The sequence below is a fragment of the Taudactylus pleione genome, unplaced genomic scaffold (genome assembly GCF_031769625.1).
Source record: "Taudactylus pleione unplaced genomic scaffold, aTauple2 ptg000077l, whole genome shotgun sequence".
Lineage (NCBI taxonomy): Eukaryota > Metazoa > Chordata > Amphibia > Anura > Myobatrachidae > Taudactylus > Taudactylus pleione.
The window spans coordinates 3289648-3315357 of record NW_028284479.1 but is presented as its reverse complement, the minus strand read 5'-3'; the positions used below and the strand labels follow the sequence as shown (position 1 = coordinate 3315357).

The 25710-nt window shown below is 40.3% G+C and overlaps 1 protein-coding gene across 9 annotated transcripts in view; it reads left to right on the top strand.

Moving 5' to 3' along the window:
- The window catches only part of MYBPC1 (myosin binding protein C1), a 125161-nt gene that overhangs the window by 80920 nt on the left and 18531 nt on the right, over window positions 1-25710 (top strand). For 6 of the 9 annotated variants that reach the window (XM_088467847.1, XM_088467846.1, XM_088467844.1 and 3 more), the window contains 11 exons: window positions 2885-2991; window positions 5035-5171; window positions 6733-6892; window positions 9126-9230; window positions 9592-9780; window positions 10074-10208; window positions 11393-11794; window positions 12819-13190; window positions 18573-18740; window positions 20969-21057; window positions 22725-22920. In XM_088467847.1, the coding sequence (XP_088323973.1) occupies window positions 2885-2991; window positions 5035-5171; window positions 6733-6892; window positions 9126-9230; window positions 9592-9780; window positions 10074-10208; window positions 11393-11794; window positions 12819-13190; window positions 18573-18740; window positions 20969-21057; window positions 22725-22920 (2060 nt within the window). The remainder of the gene's footprint in view (window positions 1-2884; window positions 2992-5034; window positions 5172-6732; window positions 6893-9125; window positions 9231-9591; window positions 9781-10073; window positions 10209-11392; window positions 11795-12818; window positions 13191-18572; window positions 18741-20968; window positions 21058-22724; window positions 22921-25710) is intronic. The other 3 variants (XM_088467841.1, XM_088467848.1, XM_088467849.1) reach the window with 3 other exon arrangements.

The following is a 25710-nucleotide window of genomic DNA, read 5'->3' as shown; positions in this document are numbered from 1 at the left end:
CTGTGTTGGTGTTAGACGTGCGTCCGGCATCCGCCATTAGTGCAGTGGGATTTAGACAATTGATGGAGGTAGTGTGTCTCCGGTTCCAAATCCCGTCTAGATTCCACCTACATCCTCAAAGCAGCAGCGACAAGCGTGCGTCTGTCTGTTAAAGGGTGGTGTAACCCTCAAAGTGCGCTCCACAAACAATAAAAAAATTATTCTTTTTTTTTCTGTCTTTGTGAATTGTGTGGGCTGTAGCCGCACCTGCATCCTCAAAGCAGCAGCGACAAGCATGCGTCTGTCTGTTAAAGGGTGGTGTAACCCTCAAGGTGCGCTCCACAAAAAATAAAAAAAATCTTTTTTTTTCTGTCTTTGTGAATTGTGTGGGTTGTAGCCGCACCTGCATCCTCAAAGCAGCAGCGACAAGCATGCGTCTGTCTGTTAAAGGGTGGTGTAACCCTCAAGGTGCGCTCCACAAAAAATAAAAAATTCTTTTTTTTCCTGTCTTTGTGAATTGTGTGGGCTGTAGCCGCACCTGCATCCTCAAAGCAGCAGCGACAAGCGTGCGTCTGTCTGTTAAAGGGTGGTGTAACCCTCAAAGTGCTCCAAAAAATAAAAAACTATTTTTTTTATGTGTTTGTGACTTGTGTGCGATGTAGCCGCACGTGCATCAACACAGTAGCAGCGCCAAGCGTGCGCCTGTGTCATAAGTCAAGGGCCGGTTTGGACATCTGGTCCGGACTGAAGGACGTACCAACAATTTCTGACAAGTCTACTGTCACTGCATATGATACTGTCCTCAAAGCAGCAGCGACAAGCGTGCATCTGTCTGTTAAAGGGTGGTGTAACCCTCAAAGTGCGCTCCACAAACAATAAAAAAATTCTTCTTTTTTTTTCTGTCTTTGTGAAATGTGTGGGCTGTAGCCGCACCTGCATCCTTAAAGCAGCAGCGACAAGCGTGCATCTGTCTGTTAAAGGGTGGTGTAACCCTCAAAGTGCGCTCCACAAACAATAATAAAATTCTTTTTTTTTCTGTCTTTGTGAAATGTGTGGGCTGTAGCCGCACCTGCATCCTTAAAGCAGCAGCGACAAGCGTGCATCTGTCTGTTAAAGGGTGGTGTAACCCTCAAAGTGCGCTCCACAAACAATAATAAAATTCTTCTTTTTTTTTCTGTCTTTGTGAAATGGGTGGGCTGTAGCCGCACCTGCATCCTTAAATCAGCAGCGACAAGCGTGCGTCTGTCTGTTAAAGGGTGGTGTAACCCTCAAAGTGCGCTCCACAAACAATAAAAAAATTCTTCTTTTTTTTTCTGTCTTTGTGAAATGTGTGGGCTGTAGCCGCACCTGCATCCTTAAAGCAGCAGCGACAAGCGTGCATCTGTCTGTTAAAGGGTGGTGTAACCCTCAAAGTGCGCTCCATAAACAATAAAAAAATTCTTTTTTTTTCTGTCTTTGTGAAATGTGTGGGCTGTAGCTGCGCCTGCATCCTTAAAGCAGCAGCGACAAGCGTGCGTCTGTCTGTTAAAGGGTGGTGTAACCCTCAAAGTGCGCTCCACAAACAATAAAAAAATTCTTCTTTTTTTTTCTGTCTTTGTGAAATGTGTGGGCTGTAGCCGCACCTGCATCCTCAAAGCAGCAGCGACAAGCGTGCATCTGTCTGTTAAAGGATTACATCGGTGACAGCATCCAAGTAGGCATGTCAGACAGTCCGTACATGTACTGGCAGGAAAAAGAGGCAATTTGGAGGCCCCTGTACAAACTGGCTCTATTTTACCTGAGTTGCCCCCCCTCCAGTGTGCACTCCGAAAGAGTGTTTAGTGCAGCCGGGAACCTTGTCAGCAAAAGGCGTAGGAGGTTGCTTCCACAAAATGTGGAGAAGATGATGTTCATAAAAATGAATTATCAACTCTTCCAGGGAGACCAGCCTCCAGAACGTACAGAGCGACCTGTGGTGGTGGATTCCAGTGGGGACGAATTAATGCTCTGTGAGGATGAGGATGTACACAACACTGAAGAGCGTGAGGAATCGGTGAATGAGGAGGATGAGGACGACATCTTGCCTCCGTAGAGCCAGTTTCTGCAGGGACAGATTAATTGCCAGCTTGTTTTGTGGGGGCCCAAACGAACCAATCATTTCAGCCACAGTCGTGTGGCAGACCCTGGCGCTGAAATGATTGGTTTGTTAAAGTGTGCATGTCCTGTTTATACAACATAAGGGTGGGTGGGAGGGCCCAAGGACAATTCCATCTTGCACCTCTTTTTTTTCTTTGCATTATGTACTGTTTGGGTCCTAGTTTTTCAAACTGCCATACTGTCTGCCACTGCAGTGTCACTCCTAGATGGGCCACGTGTTTGTGCCGCACACTCGTGTCGCTTAGCATAGTCATCCATCTACCTCGGTGCAACCTTTTGGACATAAAAACACTATTGTGAGGTGTAAGGTTTTTGAGGTTAATAATAGCATAGGAGCATAAAAATCAACACATTCTGTGATTTTAGCTGTTTTTATACTTTTTTTTAAAAAAAAACAGATTCAAAACACAAAACCCAGAACCCAAAACACGGAAGGGTGGTTTTGGCAAAACCAATCCAGATCCAAAACACGAAGAAAGATCCAGATCCAAAACCAAAACACAAACACGAAAAGTGGCCGGTGCACACCCCTAGTTATGACATGTTTGTGTATCACAGAACCATGCTGGATGTGTCCCAAGTATTTATGGGTTATAAAGGACAACTTTTAAAATAAGTTTCAAATAAGCAGTGGGGGACTATACACAAACAAGGTAAATTTAAATAAAGTAGCTATAATTCACTCTAGTAACCATCAAAGGATATGAGCACACAATATACAATTCCAATCTAAAACACTAATGCAATGATTATTATTTCATTTTCCTAGGAATCACAGATTAATCATAGATCATGCTTTGGTTGAAGATGAAGGCGACTATGCGTTTGTTCCAGATCTTTACTTAATCAATATTCCGTGCAACATACATGTCATTGGTATGTACATAGGGGCTCATGATAAATTGGGCATTTGCCTACTTGCTAAGCATAAAATACACAAATTTGTACAGCTCTCACCCACATAAAAAATGAACATCTATGTCTGCATGCACATTTTGGACATGGAGAGGCATAATGGGGGACAGAAGATCTATGTAAAGTACATTAAGGACGTATATGTGTAATTGTGAACTGATGCAAACCCGAAGACACACTTGTCAATAGCTTTATCACTTGTGTGGGCCTGACGGCTGGGGCAAATGCAGACTCATGATGCCAGCACTAGCACAATTGCTTTTGGTTGGCTAATTGTGGTTTGAGCTATGAAGCCAATATTGAATGATTTAGTGAGTGCATTGTGGAATTAATTGTTTGCTAATTTCATTTATACATAGGATGAAAGATAATATCTGCTGTACGTATTATAGATGGTTGTTTATGTAAATAAGCGTAAGAATTTTTACGCTGTCAAAATAAGTTTTAAAAAACTTTTCTCATGCGCAGAACCTGGTTGGGTTTATGATGTACACCTTGAGATGCTTCAGGCTCAGCATATGAGCATATTTAGGTATTTTCTGATGAGCATTTTTTTTATGCATATGCATCCATCTTCGCATCAGACCCAGGGGGTATACTTGTCAAAATTTAAAAAAATATTTATTTTTGTGGCAATATTTAAGGCAGCATTTTTTTAAAGGTAATATACCATTATTTAATTTACGAGGAAACAGGACTAGCACAGCACCATTGAAGCAAGTATAACTTTTAGTGGCAGATGTTCTCCTGGTCCCTTTCCCAATCCATCTTTGAAAATTACATTTAGGATTTGCTGCAGTTATCTCTACATGAACAACTGGTTATGTTACTGATTCCTTTTTACATTTCTCATTGATCTGTAATACAAAGAATTGATTCTCCTAAGCGTATATATGTACCATCTATACAAAGTCCACTTTTGGAGTAATGATACACACTCTTTATTAGATCAAATGATGCAGATCTCTCCCTATCCTTGTTACAGCAGGATACAGTTCTACTTCATCAGAAAAAAATAGTCTATTACAAGATGACACAATTACCGCAGCTGTAGGCAGTGCTGTGCATGCGCCGATTTTGTGAACGTAACGTTGCATGCGCAGCACTGATTACAGCTGCGGTAAGTTAGTGTAGTGAGGGAAAAGTATCTATTTTCTGAAAAGCTGTCATCGCAAAAATGACAGCTTTTCGGAATAGAAACTTATGGAGAGGAGGAATGATGAATTCCTCCGGTAATTAGGTAGAACGCCATGCAAATACTAAACCGAATTACCTCAATCGATATTTTAGTTATGATGAATAGGCCCCTGAATCCTGTAAACCGGAGTGATACAATTTAAAGCTGTAATCAATATTAAAACATTCTAAACTGAATAACTCCTTTAATGTAATATGACATTGGACCTCATTCAGACCTTCTCGCAAGAGATATGCGCTCGCAAGCGGGTCAAGGGTGAGGGCCTGCACACGCGCAGCGCTCGCAGTGCGCAAGCCTCGGAGCAAGTGAGAAATTCACTCGCTCCGGGGCTCGCTACAAACGGGGCGGCTGTTGATGTTGATCGACAGCTCGCCCCGTTTTGTAGGCGGGGTGGAGGGGTGGCCGGACAAACGGAGTCGTTCCTGAAGGAACGCCTGCCATTTGTAGGCGGCCCTACTGACATCACTAGTGATGTCAGTAGGGAGCTTCCTGCTCTGTTAGACCAGGAAGCTAACTGGGGCTTGCGGCAGACGAGACCCTACCACAAGGGTCTCGTCACAAGCCCCAATGGTCGCGATGGTCTCGACCATCGCGACCATCACCTGCCTGCTAGCTAAAGCTATGGGTGGTAACCCACAGCTTAGCGAGCGGCCAGGAGGCCGGCTTCAAAAGAGAAAGCGACCGCCCTCATTCAGAGCAAGCGCTCGCTTTTTGCGAGCGACTCTGAATGAGGGCCATAATGTGTTACTAATATAATGAAAATAAACTCTTTCAACTAGTATAACATACATGGTTTTTCATTGCAGATCCTCCGAGAATTCATTTTGACTCTCTTAATTACCCTGATAACACTGTGGTGGTTGTAGCAGGAACAAAGCTGAGACTTGAGGTGCCTGTTACTGGAGAACCAGCCCCCAAAATTATTTGGAGTAGAGGAGATAAGGTAATACCTTTAAAAATGATATGTGTGCCCAGTGCACATCCTGACAATCAGTGTCCTATAGATAGTTTCTAGCCTCCAATAGAAATTTAGCTGATTTATAGTTTGTCACTTGACCATTAATACACTTTGGACCTCATTATGTGAACTGAATGCACAATACACCGTTGTACTTACCCCGATCATTCCATGTGCACCCCTGTAAAGTCTGCTTGTGGGGAGACAGAAAGAGGCTCGCTGTGAAAAGTGTAAATATCACTTAAGTGAAAATCCTTCCTCTTACCACTGTAGGACTAAACTTTTCACTAAATATAAAATTTTAGTTTTTCAATTTAGCCTATAGTTAAATGTTTTGGTGGCAGCTACTATTTTAAATGTATATGTTTTTTAAATAAATTTATTGATGTTTTGAAATGTCATCAGCTACATTCTAAATTCAATATTTCTTTCAAGCGCAGCTATTTCTTCTTACTTTTGGTATAGTTTACATTAACCATAAGTGAGGATACGCCAGGATTGTCAAAACATTGGATTGACAATTGCAGTCACTTGTTGGCAGGGTATAATATTCCATCACCAGGCCCCATAGCAAAAGGGGGGGTCCAGCGCTGCCATTCCACTCCCATGGACATCAGGAACAGATGGACCAGAATTACCATGTTCCCCCTGCAATGGTGATGATGGTTGCTACATCTATCAGGTCAATTAGTATATGTATGGGCATAATCATTCAGTCGCAGCTCTCACTAACAAAAGAGCAATACACATTTGGACTGTGTCAGTTAATTATATTGTGAGGGCATGCAAATTGCAGTCTATTAGCCAAATGAAGACTAATTGTAAGTTATTATGAGATACACCACAGTTAAATTCATTTTATATCAAACAATCCCCAGAACCTGTTTCTATGTTACATTTAAATGACTTTCTGAAGGAGAACACATATACAATAAAATGGTACCGAGAGATACACTGATGTTATGATGAATTACATATGTAACCTGCCACCCTAAGCTGTGGCTTTCGTGGCCAAACTTGCTGTCATTCTTAAAATTGGAAATACTAGGAATCAGAATTGGGAAATTCATCAATTCGCCCATAACTCCCCTCACCCAAAACCCAAAATTGTCCCCGCCACCGATTACATACTATGTAAAGACTACAGAAGGAGCCAGGGTCCTGCTCAAAAGAGCTTGCATTCTAGAGGACTAAGGAATATTGCAGGAAAAACTAAAGTGAGGAGAACACAACAAAATGTTAATTTGATATTACAGCGTTATTGTATGTACTATTGTATGTACTGTAAACTGACTGCTATGTGTCATAAAATGGACTCACTTATTGGGGGTTATTCAAAAAAATGTTAGCACTCAAACACAATGGACGCCTCACAAAGCAATTCAATTGTTGCCAGTACCACGTGTGTGTGCCCAAAAAAATGGGGTTTAGCCTCATATAGCAGCTAACACCATCAAAAACCTTGTTTTGGGCATCAGTGAACTTCAGTATAGTACTGTATATTCTTAAGCACATATAAAATGAATCTATGTCCTTTGCCCTTTAGTGGATCACAGAGCTGAGTGGTCGTATAAGGGCAGAGTCTTACCCTGATCATGGACTGCTAGTCATTGACACAGCTGAGAAGGAAGACACTGGGACATACCGGATAATGGTGAAGAATGAGGCAGGTGAAGCTGTAGCTCACATCAAAATAAAAGTTGTAGGTAAGTTATAGTAATACACGGTGCTATTCATAAATGTATTTATGCTGTTTTATATTTAAGATAGGTTTTTTTTATTGGGCGCCACAGTGGCAGCCTGTCATTCAGGCAGAGATTTGTTATAGAACCGCTGTGTACAGGGTAAAATTAAGGGCCAAGTGGGCCTGTGGGTGACAATGATCAAGGGACTGTTGTGAGAAGTGGAGGGGGTGTGACCAGTGCTTTGTGGGTGTGGCCAGTGCTGTGTGGGTGTGGCCAGTGCCATATCGGTGTGTCAGCTCCCTACACTATCAGCTCCACGGTCTCCCTAAATATTTAAAAATAGAAAAATTGCATCATTTAGTGGGGAAAATACAAATACAATTTTGATACTTGGCAGTTGGTGGCTGGCCTTCATCATGCTGACATGATGATGGGCCTATTTTTATGTAGAGGCCTGGAGCTGTAGGGGTTTATTTACGAAGTGTCGGGTTGTAAAACCCGACACTTCTGTTCTGCCCGATAATTAAAAGGGCAGTGCTTTTACTAACAAGGCACAGCTAGTAAAAGCACTGCCCTTTTAATTATCTGACATAAACATGAACACTTTGTAAATATACCCCGTAGTCCCATGTGTCCCATTGTGAATCTGGCCCTGATTGTGTAAATAGGTGGAAGACGATTAGTTATGCTGTCACATAGAAGAAGAAGATGCATTTCAGAATCTTTATCTGTCGTACGGTTTGGTCAGAAATGTTGTATAGCAGCAGGTGAGATGGATAAGTGGACTGTTACATTAAAGCTAAGGAATTGCTGATGAGGTTATCCAAAATGGGACAAATTGTATATTAATAGAAAGCTACCACACAGCTGAGAACTTTGTGCCACTGAAAAATGATTCGCGCCATTGCAAAAAAAAGTTGTTTTAATGTTTCTAAACATATATACTACACTATAGTATAACTGTGCTTGTACTTTGTCTGCAGTACAATTCTAATTCCACTACCCAGTAATCTATTGTACTATATTATTACCTATGATCAGGCTTTGTTTTACAACATTGAATTGTCTTGGTGCTGTAGTGGGTTCAGAATTTGACAAGGTTGCATTTTAAGTTCCACATTGTTCTAATTGCATTTGGAGATTTTATAGTCTGATTTTGTTAAATTTACCGATTTCTTACTAGAGTTGAGTTTTAGCGGATGCAGCTTGTTTTGAGCCCTATTTTGCAAGTCCTATTTACTGTATAGATCCCAAAGTTTAATAGCACAAATAACCACAAAAAAGTAGTTGCTGTATGCAATATATACCCATGGGTATAACTACCATAGGTTCAAGGGTTGCAGCTGCTATGGGCCTAGAGCTGAGGGGACCCATCTTCCTTGTCAAAGTTATATGTGTTATATCCATTTTTCAACATTATGTGGTAAATAGGAGCCCTTACAAAATGCTATGGGGCCTTCAAATACCTAGTTATGTTCCTGAATATACCATATAAAACAGGGGAAATCCTGTGCTAGGCATAGCTTTATGTTACCACTCTGTACACGCTAAGAGCACACATTAAGGACTTGTGTCTATATTTCCTACACTCTGCCATGCAATGCCACTAATATCTGTCAGGCTCTGCTCTCCTCTCAGATCATGTTCCATGGGGGTTGAATAGTGGGATGATTAATGCACATTGTAAAGATCTACAGGAGAGTTTTGAAAGTTTTAAATAAAACTTTAAACAACATCTCTAATCATTTTAGTAGTAACACCTTTATAGTGTTAGGTAAAGCCCTGAAATTTGAATATTACCATTAGTTAAAAATATTTTTAGAATAGGATATAGGTGAAACGTATTAGTGAAAGTTGTCTGTCTTAAGGCACACATCCACTAGACGACAGGAAAAAGCCTGCATGATTACGACATTGTAATCGTGCAGTCGTTTGTCAGTCTGTGATGTGCCTACACTGAACAAGCAGTCATTCAGTGTAGGAACATCAATCATCTACAAACATGTTGAACCTGACGATATCGTCAGGTTGTACAACATAGTTGTACGATGATCGATGTCTGAATGACCAGCGGGAGCGCACATCGCTGGTCATTTTAGAAGTTTTTGAACAATCTGCAAACGATTTTCAAACGATTGTGGAATGATTATCGAACGATTGAACGATAACGATATCGTTATCGTTCAATCGCTCAATTTAATCATCTAGTGGATGTGTGCCTTTACTTTCTCATCTTTCTATTTTATCTTGTTAGATATCCCTGATGCCCCACTAGCTCCTGATGTGACAGAGGTTGGGGAGGACTGGTGTATCATGAAATGGGATCCACCATCATATGATGGAGGATGCCCTATTATGGGTGAGTGAACATGTTTTCTGTCCTATATTTATGAGCCAGTTGTTAGGTTGGAACCTATAAATATTGACCTGCATCTGGTTACATTTAGTATATGGGATAACATATATTTCATTTAATGTTCAAAATTGCACTATAATTTTGAAGCAAAGGTAAAACTTTCTTTAAAAAAATATCCACTCCTGCTGTAGACACAATAATCTTTATTCTACATCTAATTTAAAATAACTTTTTTTTTAAATAAATAAATACATACATAACACGGATTACTGGGGGGAAAAGTAACTGATCCTAGTACTTCGAGCCTGTAATCAACATTTCTATGTGTGAGAAGAATAATACTATATGCAATGTCATTTTATAGGGTACTTTATTGAAAGAAAGAAGAAGCAAAGCTCCAGATGGATGAGATTAAATTTTGATCTATGTAAAGAAACTACATTTGAGCCCAAAAAAATGATTGAAGGTGTTGCATATGAAGTGCGGGTTTTTGCTGTCAACTCAATAGGAATTTCTAAACCAAGCCTGCCATCCAAGCCCTTCGTCCCATTGGGTGAGTATTTGGTTATGGTGCATTTAACTGACAGTTGGTCAACTTTTTCCATTTTTTTATTTTTAAAAAAAGGAAACACAAACTATGTGTGCCGTACATATACTGTATGTCATGGGGTGGGCTACGTAATGTCATATAATAGAGTGAATGGAGGGTTACATGGAAACTGGGGAACAAAAACAATTTAGCTATCAAGGCAGCCATGTACAATTATCCACCCACTACTGGACAATAATAATATGTTTCCTATTTAATTGGAAGATCTTTTGACCCCTTTACTTCTTTCTCTCTAGCTGTCACAAGTGCACCAACCATGCTAACAGTAGACGGCGTGACCGATACCACAGTGACCATGAAGTGGCGGCCCCCTGACCATATTGGTGCAGCAGGATTAGATGGCTATGTCATTGAGTATTGCTTTGAAGGTGGTAAGTACAAAACACTTGTCCTTGCCTATCCTATGTGTCCTTCCTCATCTAATTCTTAACCACATTCCAGCGTTATTAATTGCACCTTTCATGACAACTCTGGTACTCACCATATAACAATTTACATGTTTAGTACTGTAGCATTTGGTGATGTTGTTGTTTTTCTGGGCTAACAGTTTATTTTTCAAGACAATATTATCCTAAAAACAAAATTGTAGATGCAAATGACAATAAAAAAGTATCCCCTAATGTCTAAGTTGCATTGTAAATTATTACAACTGGACTAATACAACTATAACAACTTTTTGCCATTTAACAAGTTTTATAGTCTACAAGTCTCTGAGTTCTCCCTGATAGAGCTCACGAGGAGAGATGTATTTCTATACCAGCTTCCATTAGCCATCCTATAAATGTCAAACACGTTTTTACTTCACCTATGTCACTCAATAATATATATGTATGTGTATATAGTATGTCTATATATCACAATCCTCTGTTCCCGGTGATCTTCCCAATCATCTTAATGAGCACAGTGTGCGCAGTGATGGACAGGGCGCGTGCTGTGCATGTTAGGTCACAAATCAGGTTAGGATGACACACTACATAATTGGCAAACCCTGCTTCATCTTCTACACTCTGAAGGTGAAGGGATAGATTGCAAGGCAATTGCACACAAGTCATTAGGAAAGCTGGCATATTTATTTTAACACTGTACCCAGATGACACAACTTTGGACAGACACACTGAATATGGTTGCTTGAAATATACATTGTTTTTAAACTGTGATTTGATTTTTAGAATCCATTTTATCAGTATGAAACACATTCATTTATATTAACCCTTAGGGTGCACTGCACTAAACTGAATCCCTTGCTATTTTATATATTACATTAAGATCTGCATTTACTCTTCTAAATTTCTATACACATTTTAACAGTTGTTTTTGCTTATGGAACAAAAGAGACCTTCACTTCCAGATTTATTATATAAGCATGTGGGAGTGATCTACAGCACCAAGATGTTTGCACTGGTGTGTCTGCCTGCTTTCATGCCTTGCTAACTTAGATTAACTGCATTTTGTGTGTTCATCCCAAGTAAAGAACTAATGCACAAGTCAGACACAAGTGCAGGCCCAATTCTGATTAATGCAAACAATATTTATGAGGTTGGTGCCTCTTCACCAGGAGAACAGAAGCATGAGAAGCCTGAATTTACAGACACGGAGTTGGGCATGTTAGTGGATTGTGTGTCTAAAAATGGGCCACATATATGTGGCGCTTTATCTTCTAAAACCACCAAAGCAGAGAAGAGTAAGATATGGGCAGACATCCAAGCCAAGGTTAATGGCGTGGCGGGCAATAACAGGTCCATAGCCGACTTAAAAAAAGAATGGAATGTTCTCAAAAAGCAAACCAAGAATAAGCTGCTCCAGAATAAGAAGGAAAATGCTGTGGGGGATGGAGATGTACAGGAGACCACGCAGGGTCTGTCTCCCCTGGAGAAACGCGTGAAGGCCATGCTAGAACTTGAACAAAAGGAAGGAACTCCTGGAATTGAAGATGATCTCCTAGATGATATAACTGGAGGTAAAACAATGAGACTGACATTTTCCTATGTAAACTTACTACATTTGGGATTGTACTGACTGAATTAGAGTTTCCCACAGTTTGCAGAGGAAGAAAGTTAATATGTTAATGTAGTAAACATTGGAATAACACTTTACTATATATATAAACATAGACTTCTTGCATTCCAATATAATGCAGATTAGATTTGTATTTTCTATGTATTAAATAGTTACATTTATCATTGATAGAACTTGAATTTTACTGTGGTTGCTGGGGACTAAAGTCAGTCCTACATATTTCCTAAATATTTTAAATAGCATATTAAACGACATATTTAATATCCAACCCAGCACAGTTATTATTCTAGCACAGTCTATATTATAGTAGGGACATAAACTGCATCTGAGGATGATACTACTTTTAAACTGAATTGCTCTTAAGTGTGTATAAAACAACATATAGGCATAGCCCAAGATGACTGAGGGGTCTATTTTCTAAACAGTGTTAGGAGACAGAGTATTAATGTGCCAGCCAATCAGCTCCCAACTGTCATTTTTCAAACACAGCCTGTGAGATGGCAGTTAGGAGCGGATTGGCTGGCACCTTATCACTTTTCACTCTGTCTCCTAAGACTGCTTAGTAAATAGACCCCTGAGTATGTGTCAAGTAACAGTATTACAAATGTATCTGAAAAATGAATGATTGCATGCAGTTACCATATTCTCCAATACAGAAAAATTTATGATTATGAGAAATAAATAAAGAAACATATTAGAAAAATCCTATCAAGGTCCCCAGTGTTATTTTTAGCTATCTGTGTTTATCATGAAAATTTCTCCTAAGTAAACTCATTTACAAACCTTTCATTATTGTTATTACCCATGAGGTCTTACTAGAAAATAAATATGTTCTTTTTAAAAGTGACAGATAAAGGTGTTGCGTACAATACATTATCCAGCCAATGCTTCTTGTTAAAATAGTGTTTTCTTGGCCCTAAGAACATGTTTAAAAGTCAATTTACCTGAGGTTGCCCCATCTTCAGCAGGAGAAGACAATCTAAAACTGACAGATGAGGAGTTGAACACTTTAGTGGATAACATTGACAAACTCGTGCCCAAGCTCCTCTCTGCCCAAACCAGCGAAGCGGAGAAGAATAAAATGTGGGCAAACATCCAAAAGCAGATAAATGCTGCAGGGGGCAATAACAGGTCAATTGAGGAGATAAAGAGAGCATGGAATAACCTAAAAAAGCAGACAAAGAAAAAACTGGTGCATAACAACACTCAGAAATTACTGGAAAGCAAAGGAGAAAAAGCCACTTTGGTTCAGTTGACTCCCATAGAGAAGCGCGTGGAAGTAATATTACATATCAAAGAAATCGATTCTGAGGACTTCCATGAGGAGCCTGAGGAAGGTAACAAACAGCATAACCAAACCGTTCTAGTTGCGCTGCTCTTGTGTCTCATACAGGGTATATGTTTGTGACATGTCCACGTGGCTGCTGTGTTTTCATCCCTTCTGCAAAACTGCTCCAATTCCACTTTACTATATATAACATTGCACAGATGAAATTGTTCCAGTTTTGTATGAAGGACACGCTTTCCATTTTTATTCAGCTATATTCAGCTAGTGTGTGCACTGTGCTTTCATAATCCATTCCCCATTATTACTACTAAGAGCTCTTCCCACAGAAATGCTACCTTAACTTCTTATTTTGCTGTATAGCTTCCCTCACTAATTTAAAATTCAAGTGTCAAATACATAGATAATATTAACTCTAAGGACCGTATTCAATTAGCGGCGAAAAAGGCCGTTTTTTTTGCCATTGGCGAAAAAGTCTGTTTTTGCGAAAAAAAGCCAACATTTTTGGCAAAAAAAAAAATAGGCGAAAAAAAACTGGAGAAAAGTTTTCTCCATCCCAGACCAGGCGAATAAAAAAATGCAAAATCCCTATTTTGGGCTAAAAAATGTGGATATTTCTTTCGGAACCCTTTGGACCCCCCCCCCCTTAATGATAACTTACTGGGAAAAAAATGTGTAAGTTGCATACTTTGGAGAAAAACGTCCGCGCAAATTTTGGGCAAAAAAAAATAATTGAATACGGCCCTAAGGGGTAAATTTACTAACCCCTTTAAGAACCCCACAATTTTTCTTAAAAGATAGTTTTTAAGCTTGCCATGCTAATTGTTTCTGCACAATTTAGTAGCCACGTTTCCTGTGTGTTATGCCCAGTGACTGGCAGCCAAATTGCTGCAAAGAAATCTGACCTGGCAAAATTTCTAGTGAAATAAATGTTATTACACACTGGGTAATAACTTCTTGGTTTTATTGCTGAATTTGCTATCATCAGATTATTGTTGCCTGTGGATCTGATTAATTACCGATTGCAACTATGATTATGCCCGCAATCTGGTGATTGTTGCTTTCTGCGCATGCATATGCATCACAGTGTGCGTGCTCAGAGGCTTCACAGCGATCACACTATGATAACAGTGACAGCGCAGACCCATCGCAGAGTGATTGACAGGAAGTGACCATTTGGGAGTGGTGACAGGGGGGTGGTCGGAGAAACACTGGCGTGCCAGTGCGTTTTAATGCCTTTACAGCGGTGTGCATAAATTAGCCACTGCGATGCCATACGCTGCTTGGGCTTTAACTGCATGCGATGAGGTTAGCAATTCTGAGTAAGGTCAGACCTTGTGCAAGTGTGCGTGAGGCTCCGATTGTACTCGATGTTACCGATGGTTTCGCAGACTTGCAAAGTATTACGGATGTGTGTAAGGTAAAGTGGGCGTCCTAACCTAATGTTAGGCTGCGAAGGCATTGTGATTGCAATCATTTGCATATTTTTGCGGTGAGACTGCGTGCGTAATCGCAGCTGCAATCACAATAGAGATCCGTAATAAATCAGGCCCTGTGTTTGTTTTAAAATGTTTTAGATGCAGTGCAGTAACGTCAGCCTTAAGCCCATGAATCATTCTTTCTTAATGACACATAAACATTTCCAAAGAGCAAGTGTTGCAGTAGAAGGGTCTCATCATTGACATTTACTGTACATAGCAAGGGCATCCTCAAGGTCAAACAAAATACTTTCTGGTTTTTTTTTTTTAACTCACACTAAAAAGTCACACATTATACCGTATCTCAGGGCAGCTGCTCACTTCCTCCTCCCAATTTGGGAGTGTCACCGATATACTGGGAGAGTAGGCACGCATACAGCAACATCATTATTGCAGCCAGGCTGCCTCACACTAAAATACCTGGTAAGAAAGGTAATTAGCATTTTACATAATATAAGCAAAATATTTACTACAGTGCTTCAAGTAAAACTAGTCTTGTGGTGAAAAAGAAAATATTCTATGTAGTAAAGAGAGAATGGAAATGGAAGTACTTAGATCCCATCACATGAAATCAGGACAAAATAAGTCCCATCCTAATCTAAGCTCTGCTCCTATCTGGCCAGAAATGCCTACATTTCAGTGAGACTCCTCCCCATTTGGGGCCCACAAATTGGGACAGTCATTCAATAGAATTTTTTTTTTCACCAAATTTACCATTAAACCATTGTTGGGGCAGTTGGGTGAAAGTTAGCTTCCTGGCAATACTGGCTAGCAGCTTTGCCGACCAGTCCAGGTCCTCTGTGCAAATGCAAGATGCAGCTACACAATCAAGTCCAAGGGGTCTATTTACTAAGCAGTGTTAGGAGGAGACAGAGTGAAAAGTGATAAGGTGCCAGCCAATCAGCTCCCAATTGCCACCTCACAGGCTGTGTTTGAAAAATGACAGCTGGGAGCTGATTGGCTGGCACCTTATCACTTTTCACTCTGTCTCCTAACACTGCTTAGTAAATAGACCCCCAAATGTTAATGCACTTTGAATAAAGACTAAGTTATGTGTAATAAGGAGTATAGTTTAGAAACATTAAAAAGACGTAATAATTCACACATCCGCAAGAATACTATGTAATACAGGCGTATCCTAGAGCTGTTCCACCATTCCATCCATCCACCATCCTAGAGCTGTTCCACCATTCCATCCATGTCTATGCTGCAAATCATTATTTGCTTTTGCTTGCTACTGTACTGTATATTATAAAGTACATTCTTCGGTGTTGAAGCCCTAAAACCAAAGTTGGACAATGCAAGATGAAGATCACTGTGGATATGAATGAAATCCACAATGCGGAGGGTGCTATAAAACATCATTGCAGAACGTAGTTACAGAAGTGAAGTGCATTCTTCCCTGGATACTGGGTTTCTTCAGTTGTTCAACTCTACATTATTAATGTGGATTGTGTGGCTATTAATTGCACTAAATCTCTTTCATGCGTTTGATATCTTCAATCAAAGTAAATTCAAGATGAGAAACATCCCAAAGACCATGAGACTGATGATTTTATCAGTCATATGACCCAAGATGCTCAGAATATATTTGAAGAATTCAGCATACCACACATACACATAAATACTTCTGTCACATGTCATATACATTCACGAGATTGACTGGTGGTATAACTGATAATAAACCTCAACTGACTTACATATTCCTACCTGCTGCAGTGTTGGGTCAATGAGTGATCTACATAGCCGCTCGGCATAAATCACTGCTGCTCCATATGGGAAGGATCTCTGCCCAAAATGATGGACTTCCACTAATGACATCACCAGTACTCTGCACAGAAGGCTCACATTGTACCTCATGACTGTTTCTGCTAAACTGTGACAGTGCAAGGAGAAATGGGATAATTGGCAGGCTGTGCTGCTCTCCTACCTGTTCTTGCAGTTCTGGATGCCTGCTGCTGATGTCTTAAGCTCTATTGCCACTTAACAAGGCTCGGGGATATTTGGGCCCTATATGGGAAAGTGATATGCATTATTCATCTCGTGGAAAGCCTAGCAATGACTGAACGCTCTCGGCTTTACTTACACTAAATCACTAATTAAAAGTCTAATCCAGAGACTCCATTCTGCATTATTAGCCCCAACAATATATTAATAGACCCATCAAAAACATATTACAATTAATATACCCAACATTTCACAGAGATCCATTATTAATAGCGCCCGCTATCCAATACATTACATTAGTAGCCTCACATTACATCAATACCACAACACATAACTGATGTGCAGAAATTGAATGCTGTAAAAAGCAGAGTCTTCTGTTTGTTATCTGTTTGTTATCTACAGGGTCTCTGCACACATGAGGGCCAAACCAGGCCCAGGTTTGCTTAAGTATTGATGGGAGTTAGATCACCTGGAGGGGAGGAAAGTAGAAGAGAGAGGTGGGAAAGTAGGAAAGTAATGGAACAGAGGGTAAGGAAAGCTGAGAAGCAAAGGTGAGGGAGGAGGAACAGAAGATAAGCCAGACAGAAAGCCCACTGCTCTGATTGGCTGTATAACCTCTCCTGCCTTAGGCTAATGCTAGGTACACACCTTACGATCCGATTCAGAATGTCGTGCAACAGGTCCAAACCAATCATGGGATCTGCAACAATAATTCTATACACCTCAAATTAGTTGAGGTGTATAACGAGCATTACATACTGTGAGATAATCAGTCTGACCACCCAAGAATCGTCTGACCGGCCTGACTATTGCAAAGTGTGTAGCTCACTCACTTAATGGACAGGAAGCAGAGCCAGTCAGGTTAGGAGACTGAGCCACACTGTAAGCCGTATTGTATTTAATATACTGGCTGGTTAGAGACAGATCCAATAAGCCAGAGCAGGCCATACCAGGTCCATGGACTCCTCTGCCAATGCAAGCTATCAAATGTTATACAATGGTGGAGGAAATAATTGCTAAAAAAAAAAAAAAAGATATTGAAAAAAACCCAAAGCTTTGAGCCCAAACCATGGGTCCATCTTATTGTCCCGGATGGCCACCCCATCTGCACATTTATAAATCACCTTTTAACATATGTATAGATTTAAATCTGATAAAAGGAAATAATGGAGATTAAAACACAAAACAATTTCTTCACATATTGCTACTAATATCCCTTTTAATACTGATAATATTTAAATATAACTATAAAAATCTCAGTTATCACTAATGCTCGCATATAAGCTATTATATAGAGTGGCTAATTTTTCTACATACACACTAATGAAGATAAGACTCATTCTGCAGCAAGGAAAATATTGTATTCAAAGTTACAGTGTATGAAAGTACAGCAAACATTGAGTTCAATAAATAAGATTCATGTGTTTATTAAAGTAGTGGAAATCACAAAAGAAATAAATCACATATATTTTCTTTTTAAACTACAAATGTTTATCAAATATAGTAAATAGGCAATGCTATATGTATGTTTTAGCAAATTGGGATATTATGATTCAATACATTTTCTACAGGTGCAACATACTTTGAATACTATACAAACTACACAAAGCATCAATATTATGGCCTACAAGAATTGTTAATGTTAACCATATACTTTATTATCAAGCTGACTAAATCACTGAATAAATGCATAAATAGCCCTGAGAGTATAGAACTGAAGTATGGAATTGTGAAACCTTTTGTATGAAAGTTCTTTTGAAATTATTGTACATACGTTTCAGCAGGAGAAAATGGGGTAGATGTATGAAGCCTTGGAGATAAAGTACCAACCAATCAGCAACTAACTGTCACTTTTTTTAGCACATCCTATGACCTGACAGACAGAAGCTTATTGGATAGTACTTTAATTCTCTCCACTTTATCTCTCTCCCAGGCACATCTTCCCCAATATGTGTTATTTAAGTGTATATATTATTGTGTTGTTGTCATGTTTACCTTTTATGTTCCAGCACAAGAGTGGATAGTTGCAAATTCCGATCTGACAGATAAAACAAGGTTCACAATGACTGGGCTGCCAACTGGTTCTAAGATCTTTGTTAGAGTGAAAGCAGTGAATGCTGCAGGTCATAGTGATCCCAGAATACACCCCCAACCAATTCTGGTAAAGGAGGTTATAGGTAAATTTTAAATAATGTTTTTCACACTGATTTATAATTTATTGTACAGTGAGTGCTGTCATTTGTTTGATGTGCTGAATTATTTATTTGAGTTTGTTAAACAAAATGAAAACTTGCATTAGCCTAAATAACACAAGTACAAACCATATGTAAAAAACACATGTATTTCTTCATGTGCCTGATATGCGGTATGCAGTTAGGATACCGACGGTCTAAATGCCGACCATCAGCATCCTGACTGTCTAATCCCAGCAAGTGTCTAATGACAGGTGTCAAAATCCCGACACCTGTCATTAGACCCACGCCGGGAGCCTGACACCCGGCTTACCAATTGAAGGTAAGCCAGGCGCCGGGCACGGACAGCCGCGCGCGGGGGGGGGGGAGTTAGGTTAGGGGCTCCCGGGGGGGACTTAGGGTTAGGCACCCCCTTGGGAGACTTAGCGTTAGGCTGCGGGGAAGGGGAGGTTAGGTTTAGGCACTTAGAGGGGGGTTAGGGTTAGGCACTTGGGGAGGTTAGGGTTAGGCGCCCCTAAAGGAGGGTTAGGGGGGGGGTTAGGTTAGTCAATTGGAAAAATACTTACTTGTCGGGATCTTCACTGCCGGGCTTCCGCTGTCGGGATTTGAACCGCCGGCCGCATGTTTCCTGATATGCAGAATGCCATAGTTAATATGCACTGGACATATTCATAATAGAACGCACCCAGATGCTCATTTTTTACAATGTGGTTTTTAGCAGATTTCCCTTTAATAGGGAAATGTCCTTAATTTGTAATATAAAGGAAGATCACAGTCAGATTTTTTTGATCCTAAAGATAAAAGTTGTAACCCAATAGGACATTCCCAAGTTAGATCTTATACACACATGCAGAGTGAAAAGAAACCATATCCCTGCTTTGATAAATTAAGAGATTACAGAGATTGATCAACTGATGTGGGGACAAATCAGTTACCAACGTTGTACAGCTCCAATCATGTCAATGGGGGAGATGTATTAAACCTTCGAGAGAGATAATGGGAAGTTCCCCATAACAGCCAATTATCTTCTAACTGTCATTTTATAGACTGTGCTAAATAAATGATCGCTAAAAGCTGATTGGCTCCTATGGGCAAGTTCTCCACTTTATTTCTCTTGAAAGTTTGATACATCTCCCCCTATGTCTCATTCATTTCAAAACCCTGTTGTTTTCATGTAGCACACTGATTTCAAATGTGTGTGATACTGGAAGGAATGGGACACAGAAATATACAGTGCAGCTTAAGGTAAACAGCTCGTGTTACCCACAATGCACACAATGGGGCTAATGCAGATTTGCGCAAGTCAGTTTTGTGGACTGATGTGTTTTTGCCCTGTGCATGATCTGAAGCCAAATGTACACAACTATAGGCAACGCTAAGTTGTATCAAACACAATTGCATCTCCACTTGTGCCTGAAGGGGCATAACTGGATGATGATGGGGCCTTTGCCCCTAGGCAAAGCTTAGCGTGGGCATAACTATGGAATTTGCGAATTATGCAGAGTTGTGCCTACATGTAATTATGCCTGTTCTCAGGTGGATCTTTTTGCACCAGAGATAGTGCTGATGTGCACTGGTAATGATAAAGGCTATGAAATAAAACATATGGCAAGGGGTGGTCCGACTACAGGGATGTATACAACTATACATATTCATTTAGTGCCATGCAATGTGGATGCAATTACATCCAACTTGTGATTGCCCAAAGCTCTTCTCTAGAGATTAATGGACGTTATCATATGCGGTGGCATGCAGACACATGGACCCCACATTAGCCTTACAAATTCTCACTTAGCATAAGGTAGTAAATTAGGCTTCCGCAGCTGCCCGCCACTGCCGCCATTTTCTGTGCGCTCAGAATCAGAACCAATGTCTCAGTTGTTATGAGCTGTACTTTTCATTCTTACTAGTAATTAATGCTCTGTGTTAAAGATGGAAATTTGCAACTTTTTAATTGTAATAGGAAAAATATGGTTTAAGGCTTTTGACATCCATAATTGAAATCCGATCTGTCTGAATGGTTTGTTACCTTTTCCCATATATCATGAGGGAAATTATATACTTGCTAGGGTGTGAACATTCAAATGGGTTTACTCCTGCTTAAAGTAAAATAATCCTAAGTAAAAATGTAACCAATACAATCTTGAGTAGTTTGGTATTTTTATCTTTATAATACACTTTCTGTACCTAACTTTGTTTCATTATTTCCTTAGTGCCTCCAAAGATTCGCCTTCCCCGACACCTAAAGCAAACCTACATCCGGAGAGTAGGAGAGGCTGTAAACCTGGTTATACCATTCCAGGTAACAACTCTCACTGTGATTGTTCCTTGTACAACACTGTAAGTCTCAGTGATATTTATTTAAAACAAGCTTACAGAGCATTATCTTGTTGGACATCATTTGTCACAATCAGTCCTTTGAGAATGTGTAATTTGTCTTCAGATATTACGCTTACACAAAAATATATGTACTGTCAGTGGTTTCCCTACCCGTGGTGACACCCGGTAGAGGGAGGGTTGTAATGCACGCCCTGGCGTGATCTCGCGACACAAACCCTCATTTTAGTCACTCGGACTGCCCCGGGGACCACTCTGTGTGCAGTGCCAGCTCCCTCACTGTGTCAGGAGCCGAGTGCTGCACGTAATGCTACAGTGCAGCACCTGGCGCCTGTCACTGAGGAGCGCCCCCTTGTGACACCACTGAGTACTGTAAGGAGTAATAACTTTATAAAATACCACTAACCTCTTATGTGAGACTTGGACTCCCGCTGTGCATAAGGCATGGTAACATGACGCTGGGGTTTGTAATTAGTGGGAAATACTCAAGGCCTGCATCGCAATCCGGATGGTGGTAAATTTGGCAGCATCGCATCCACCATAGAAACCTATAGAGGATGCGGCTGCCTGCAGGAATGGAGGGACCACAGCGGGTATCAGAGATGCATTCGGTATGAAATCCCGGCAGGGGCAACCCAACAGAGGAGGAAATCCCGATCGTCCTAAGGTAAGTATAAACTAACCTAATTTTACTCCCTAACCCTAACCCTCCTTTAGGGTACCTAACCCTAACCTCCCCCCCTGTGCCTAACCCTAGTCCCCCCTCTAAGTGCCTAAACCTAAGTCCCCCGGGGGGTGCCTAACCTTAACCTCCCCCCGGGGGTGCCTAACACTAACCCCCCCTTCCCCTAGCTTGACCCTAAACACCCGGGAGGGTGCCTAACCCTAAGTCCCCCCCGGGAGCCCTAAACCTAACCCTCTGTATTTAGACGCCTGTCATTTAACCTTCGCCGGGATTAAGTAGTCTGGAAGCCGGCGGTCGGCATTGCGTATACTAAATACTTGTAGTTAACCCCTGAAAACGGGTGCTTTCAGGGATTACACCTCAAATTTACATTGATAAATGGGTCCCTTAGTCTCTTTCAACTTCCATCCACACAGAAGTACTATATAGTGCAGTTTATGTTCACTACAGTATGTCCTTACAAATTTTAATCATACTAAAGAAGAAATGTTATTTTGCACGGAGGGCCTTTTTACTTTGCTGATTATAATAGTGGGAGCTTCCATGCGGGTTGCTGTGTATGTAGACATCTCTCCATTCTCAAACGACAGGACCCAGAGCAACCTTGAATCTGAACGAGGCAAAACATTTACTTTTCTCATCTGAACTTTTCATTGCAGGATCAAACTTCAAAGACTGTCCATTTTATTCTACCAAAAAAAAAAAAAAATTAAAGTCATACAACGTTCTTTCCTCTAAAATTGAGTATTTTCCATTTAATGATCTCTGTAATGACCAGTATGTTTACAGAAGCCATTTCAATGCTGGTTACATATGTTCTAAAATTACCTTTTAATACTGCTGAGCTAGATGATTGTTCTACAACTGACAAGAGTTAGTATAGCAGAAAGGGAATAAGTGAACTTTAGGGCTAACATGTGAGTTTATTTTTCCCATTTCTTTCTTAGGGAAAACCCAGACCCAAAGTATCCTGGAAAAAGAATGGCTCACATGTAGACAAAACACAGATAAGTATCCGGAATAGCGAATGTGACACCATCATCTTCATCCGGAAAGCAGAGAAAAGTCATTCTGGAAAATATGACTTGAAGGTGAAAGTTGAAAATCTCCAAGATAAGGCATCAATCTACATCCAGATTGTCGGTACGTATAGTTGTATTGTATGGAACAATAACAATATTAATATTAATTATTATTATAATAATAGTGCTTTACTCTAGAAGGACTGAAGGCGCTTTACATTTGCAGGAAGGAAACAATATTACAGTCATTCATATTGGGGCACTACAGTGGTTACAGTGTGTTTATACAAAATATTAAATAAACAGAGGGGTAATTGTAATAAGCCTACGGACTGCAGGCATCGGCAAGTCCTGTGTGAGACTGCTTGATGTTTTAAAGTAGCAATCATTTAAAAGGCAAAACCAGGTTGATTTTGCCTTTTAAATGATTGCTACTTTAAAACGTCAGTCTCACATGGAACTCGCCGATGCCTGCAGTCCATAGCCATTTATCCCCGAGTATGAGAAACGCATCAGTTCTGTTGATAGTTAATCCTATCCAAGGAAGTAACAGGCAAGGCAGCCATCTTGGACATGCTACATAAGTCACAATGACGGCATAAGCAATTTGTGGAGATACAAAGGGTAAAACACAGTATACAAACAACAGGATACACACAGAATCATCATTTTCACATATAGTTCATCCCACCATGAAAGTATCAGACAAAGCCATTGTTTTGAATGCACTACAAATGTTACATTGGGTGTGATAAGTGAGACGTGGAGATATGATGCATGAAATGACAGATACACATTGGGGAAAGTACAAAATATACTGTACAGTTGGCTGCGACTGAAACCTGATAAAACAGAGATCCTGATGACAGGTCACAGGACAAGGCTGCAGCATAGCCAACCAACAGGACTAATGCTTGGGGGGCAAAACATTGAACATGTGCGGAATCTTGGTGTTGTCCTGGATAGTCGCTTGACACTTAAACATCAGGTATCAGCCACAATCAAATCCTCATTCTATCATCAGTGGCACATGGCCAGAATCAAACATTTCATTCCCTCAGAAGATCTGCCTAAAGACATACATGCATTTATATCATCACGCCTAGACTACTGCAACACCCTCTACCTTGGTCTCCCAGCAAAAGAATTGCACCGCTTGCAGATGGTACAAAACGCAGCTGCCAGGCTATTAACCAACCAGCCCCATAACACCCATTCTTTACTCCCTTCACTGGCTGCATGTAAGATTGTGAATCGTTTTCAAGATTGGCTTACTGACTTTCAAAGCCTTACATGACCAGGGCCCAAGGTACTTGAAGCAGCTTCTGATCCCTTACTGTCCCACTCGATTACTGTGATCCGTTGATGAAGGAGAATTAACAGTACCTTGAATCTCCCGGAATTAATTTGGGGGTCGAGCTTTCAGCTTTGTGTCTCCGACTCTATGGAACTCGTTTCCCCGCACAGTTCAAGAAGCCTCCACTCTAGAGTTCTTCAAAAATAGACTGAAGACTCACGTCTTCTCCCAAGCATTTCACTAATGTTCCTTTGTTAAGATTGTTTTGTATTTTGTGCTGTAATAGCAAATGTAAAGCACTTTGGGCTCAATCAAATTAGGTGCGAACTGGGAGTTGCTACTTTCTCTTCGAATTCACATAGCGAATTAATTTTGCAAACCAATTAGCAACTTGCACTGAACCAGTCAGACTGAATTTGCATTATTCCATTTGCAACTCCCTGAGGGCGAGAGATGAAGGTTAAAATTTCTGTTAGTTTAGGCACCCCAAATATAATTACAATACTTTTTTTAATTGAAAAATAATTGGGTGTTTCTATCATTTTTTTTACATTTTTCAAGGTGCCCTCAATGTACCCCAAAACCACCTTTTTTCCTACTTTTTTTTTTTTTAGCATTTTTCATTTAATTAGTTTGAGGTTAAATGGAAACAGTTTGCTTTTTATCATCTATTTGCATTTTTTTTTTTAAAAAGCACAAATCAGCCATTTGACACCATTTAAAAACCTACAGCACCTTCCTAATGCCCACAAACAGCCTTCTATACGGTCCTGCTAACAAAATTATCCATTTTGGGGAGTCCAGGATGGTCTCCTCACTTTTTTATGCACTTTTCTCACATCTTATTTGGCAGTCAATTCGCAAACCTCCGCTTTGAGTACCACGAATAGGCATTTTTAATTGGATTGGAGAATTCTCAGGAGCGCGCATTCATGCAAAGTCTGTAAGTTTCAAGAAACAAACTCGCTACTCACAATTTGCGCCTAATTGGATTGACCCCTTTGAGTCCTATTAGGAGAAAAGTGCTATATAAATAACATTTATACAAAATAAAAGTTAATATATAAACAATATTATGGATATTTCTAGGTATAGCTGAGCCATAGAGATTAGGGGGTCTATTCATGATATTAATTATGAAGGTCTGTCTGGACCCCGATAATTAACATTCTAACTCGCAGAGGAATCTGCTTTGGCGCGGTGACACCTGATCCGAAAATCAGCTTTCCGCAAGTGGCTTCACTACTCCTTTTGGAGCAGTGAATCTGTTCAGTGACGCTAGTATGCATACGTGACCTACAGGTAGGAGGAGCCGGACAGGGGTGGAGGGATCCTAAAAGGTTGTGAGCCAGAAGAGGGAGCATTCGCCATCTAAAGTTGGCAAATGTTCTCGCACTCAAGCTCCAAAAATATTGTATTTTCGGAGCTTGATGAATTCTGTCCCAATACTAGTGTATGGGGACAGCGGGCCATTCTGCCAGAGGAAGGTAAGTAAGAGATATCTGTGATATCTCCTGCTTTACCTACTTGATGAATGGCCCGATAACTTAATTTTTTTTACAATTGCAGGTGAAAATGCTTATTTTCACCTGCTTTTGTAGAAATTAAGTGATG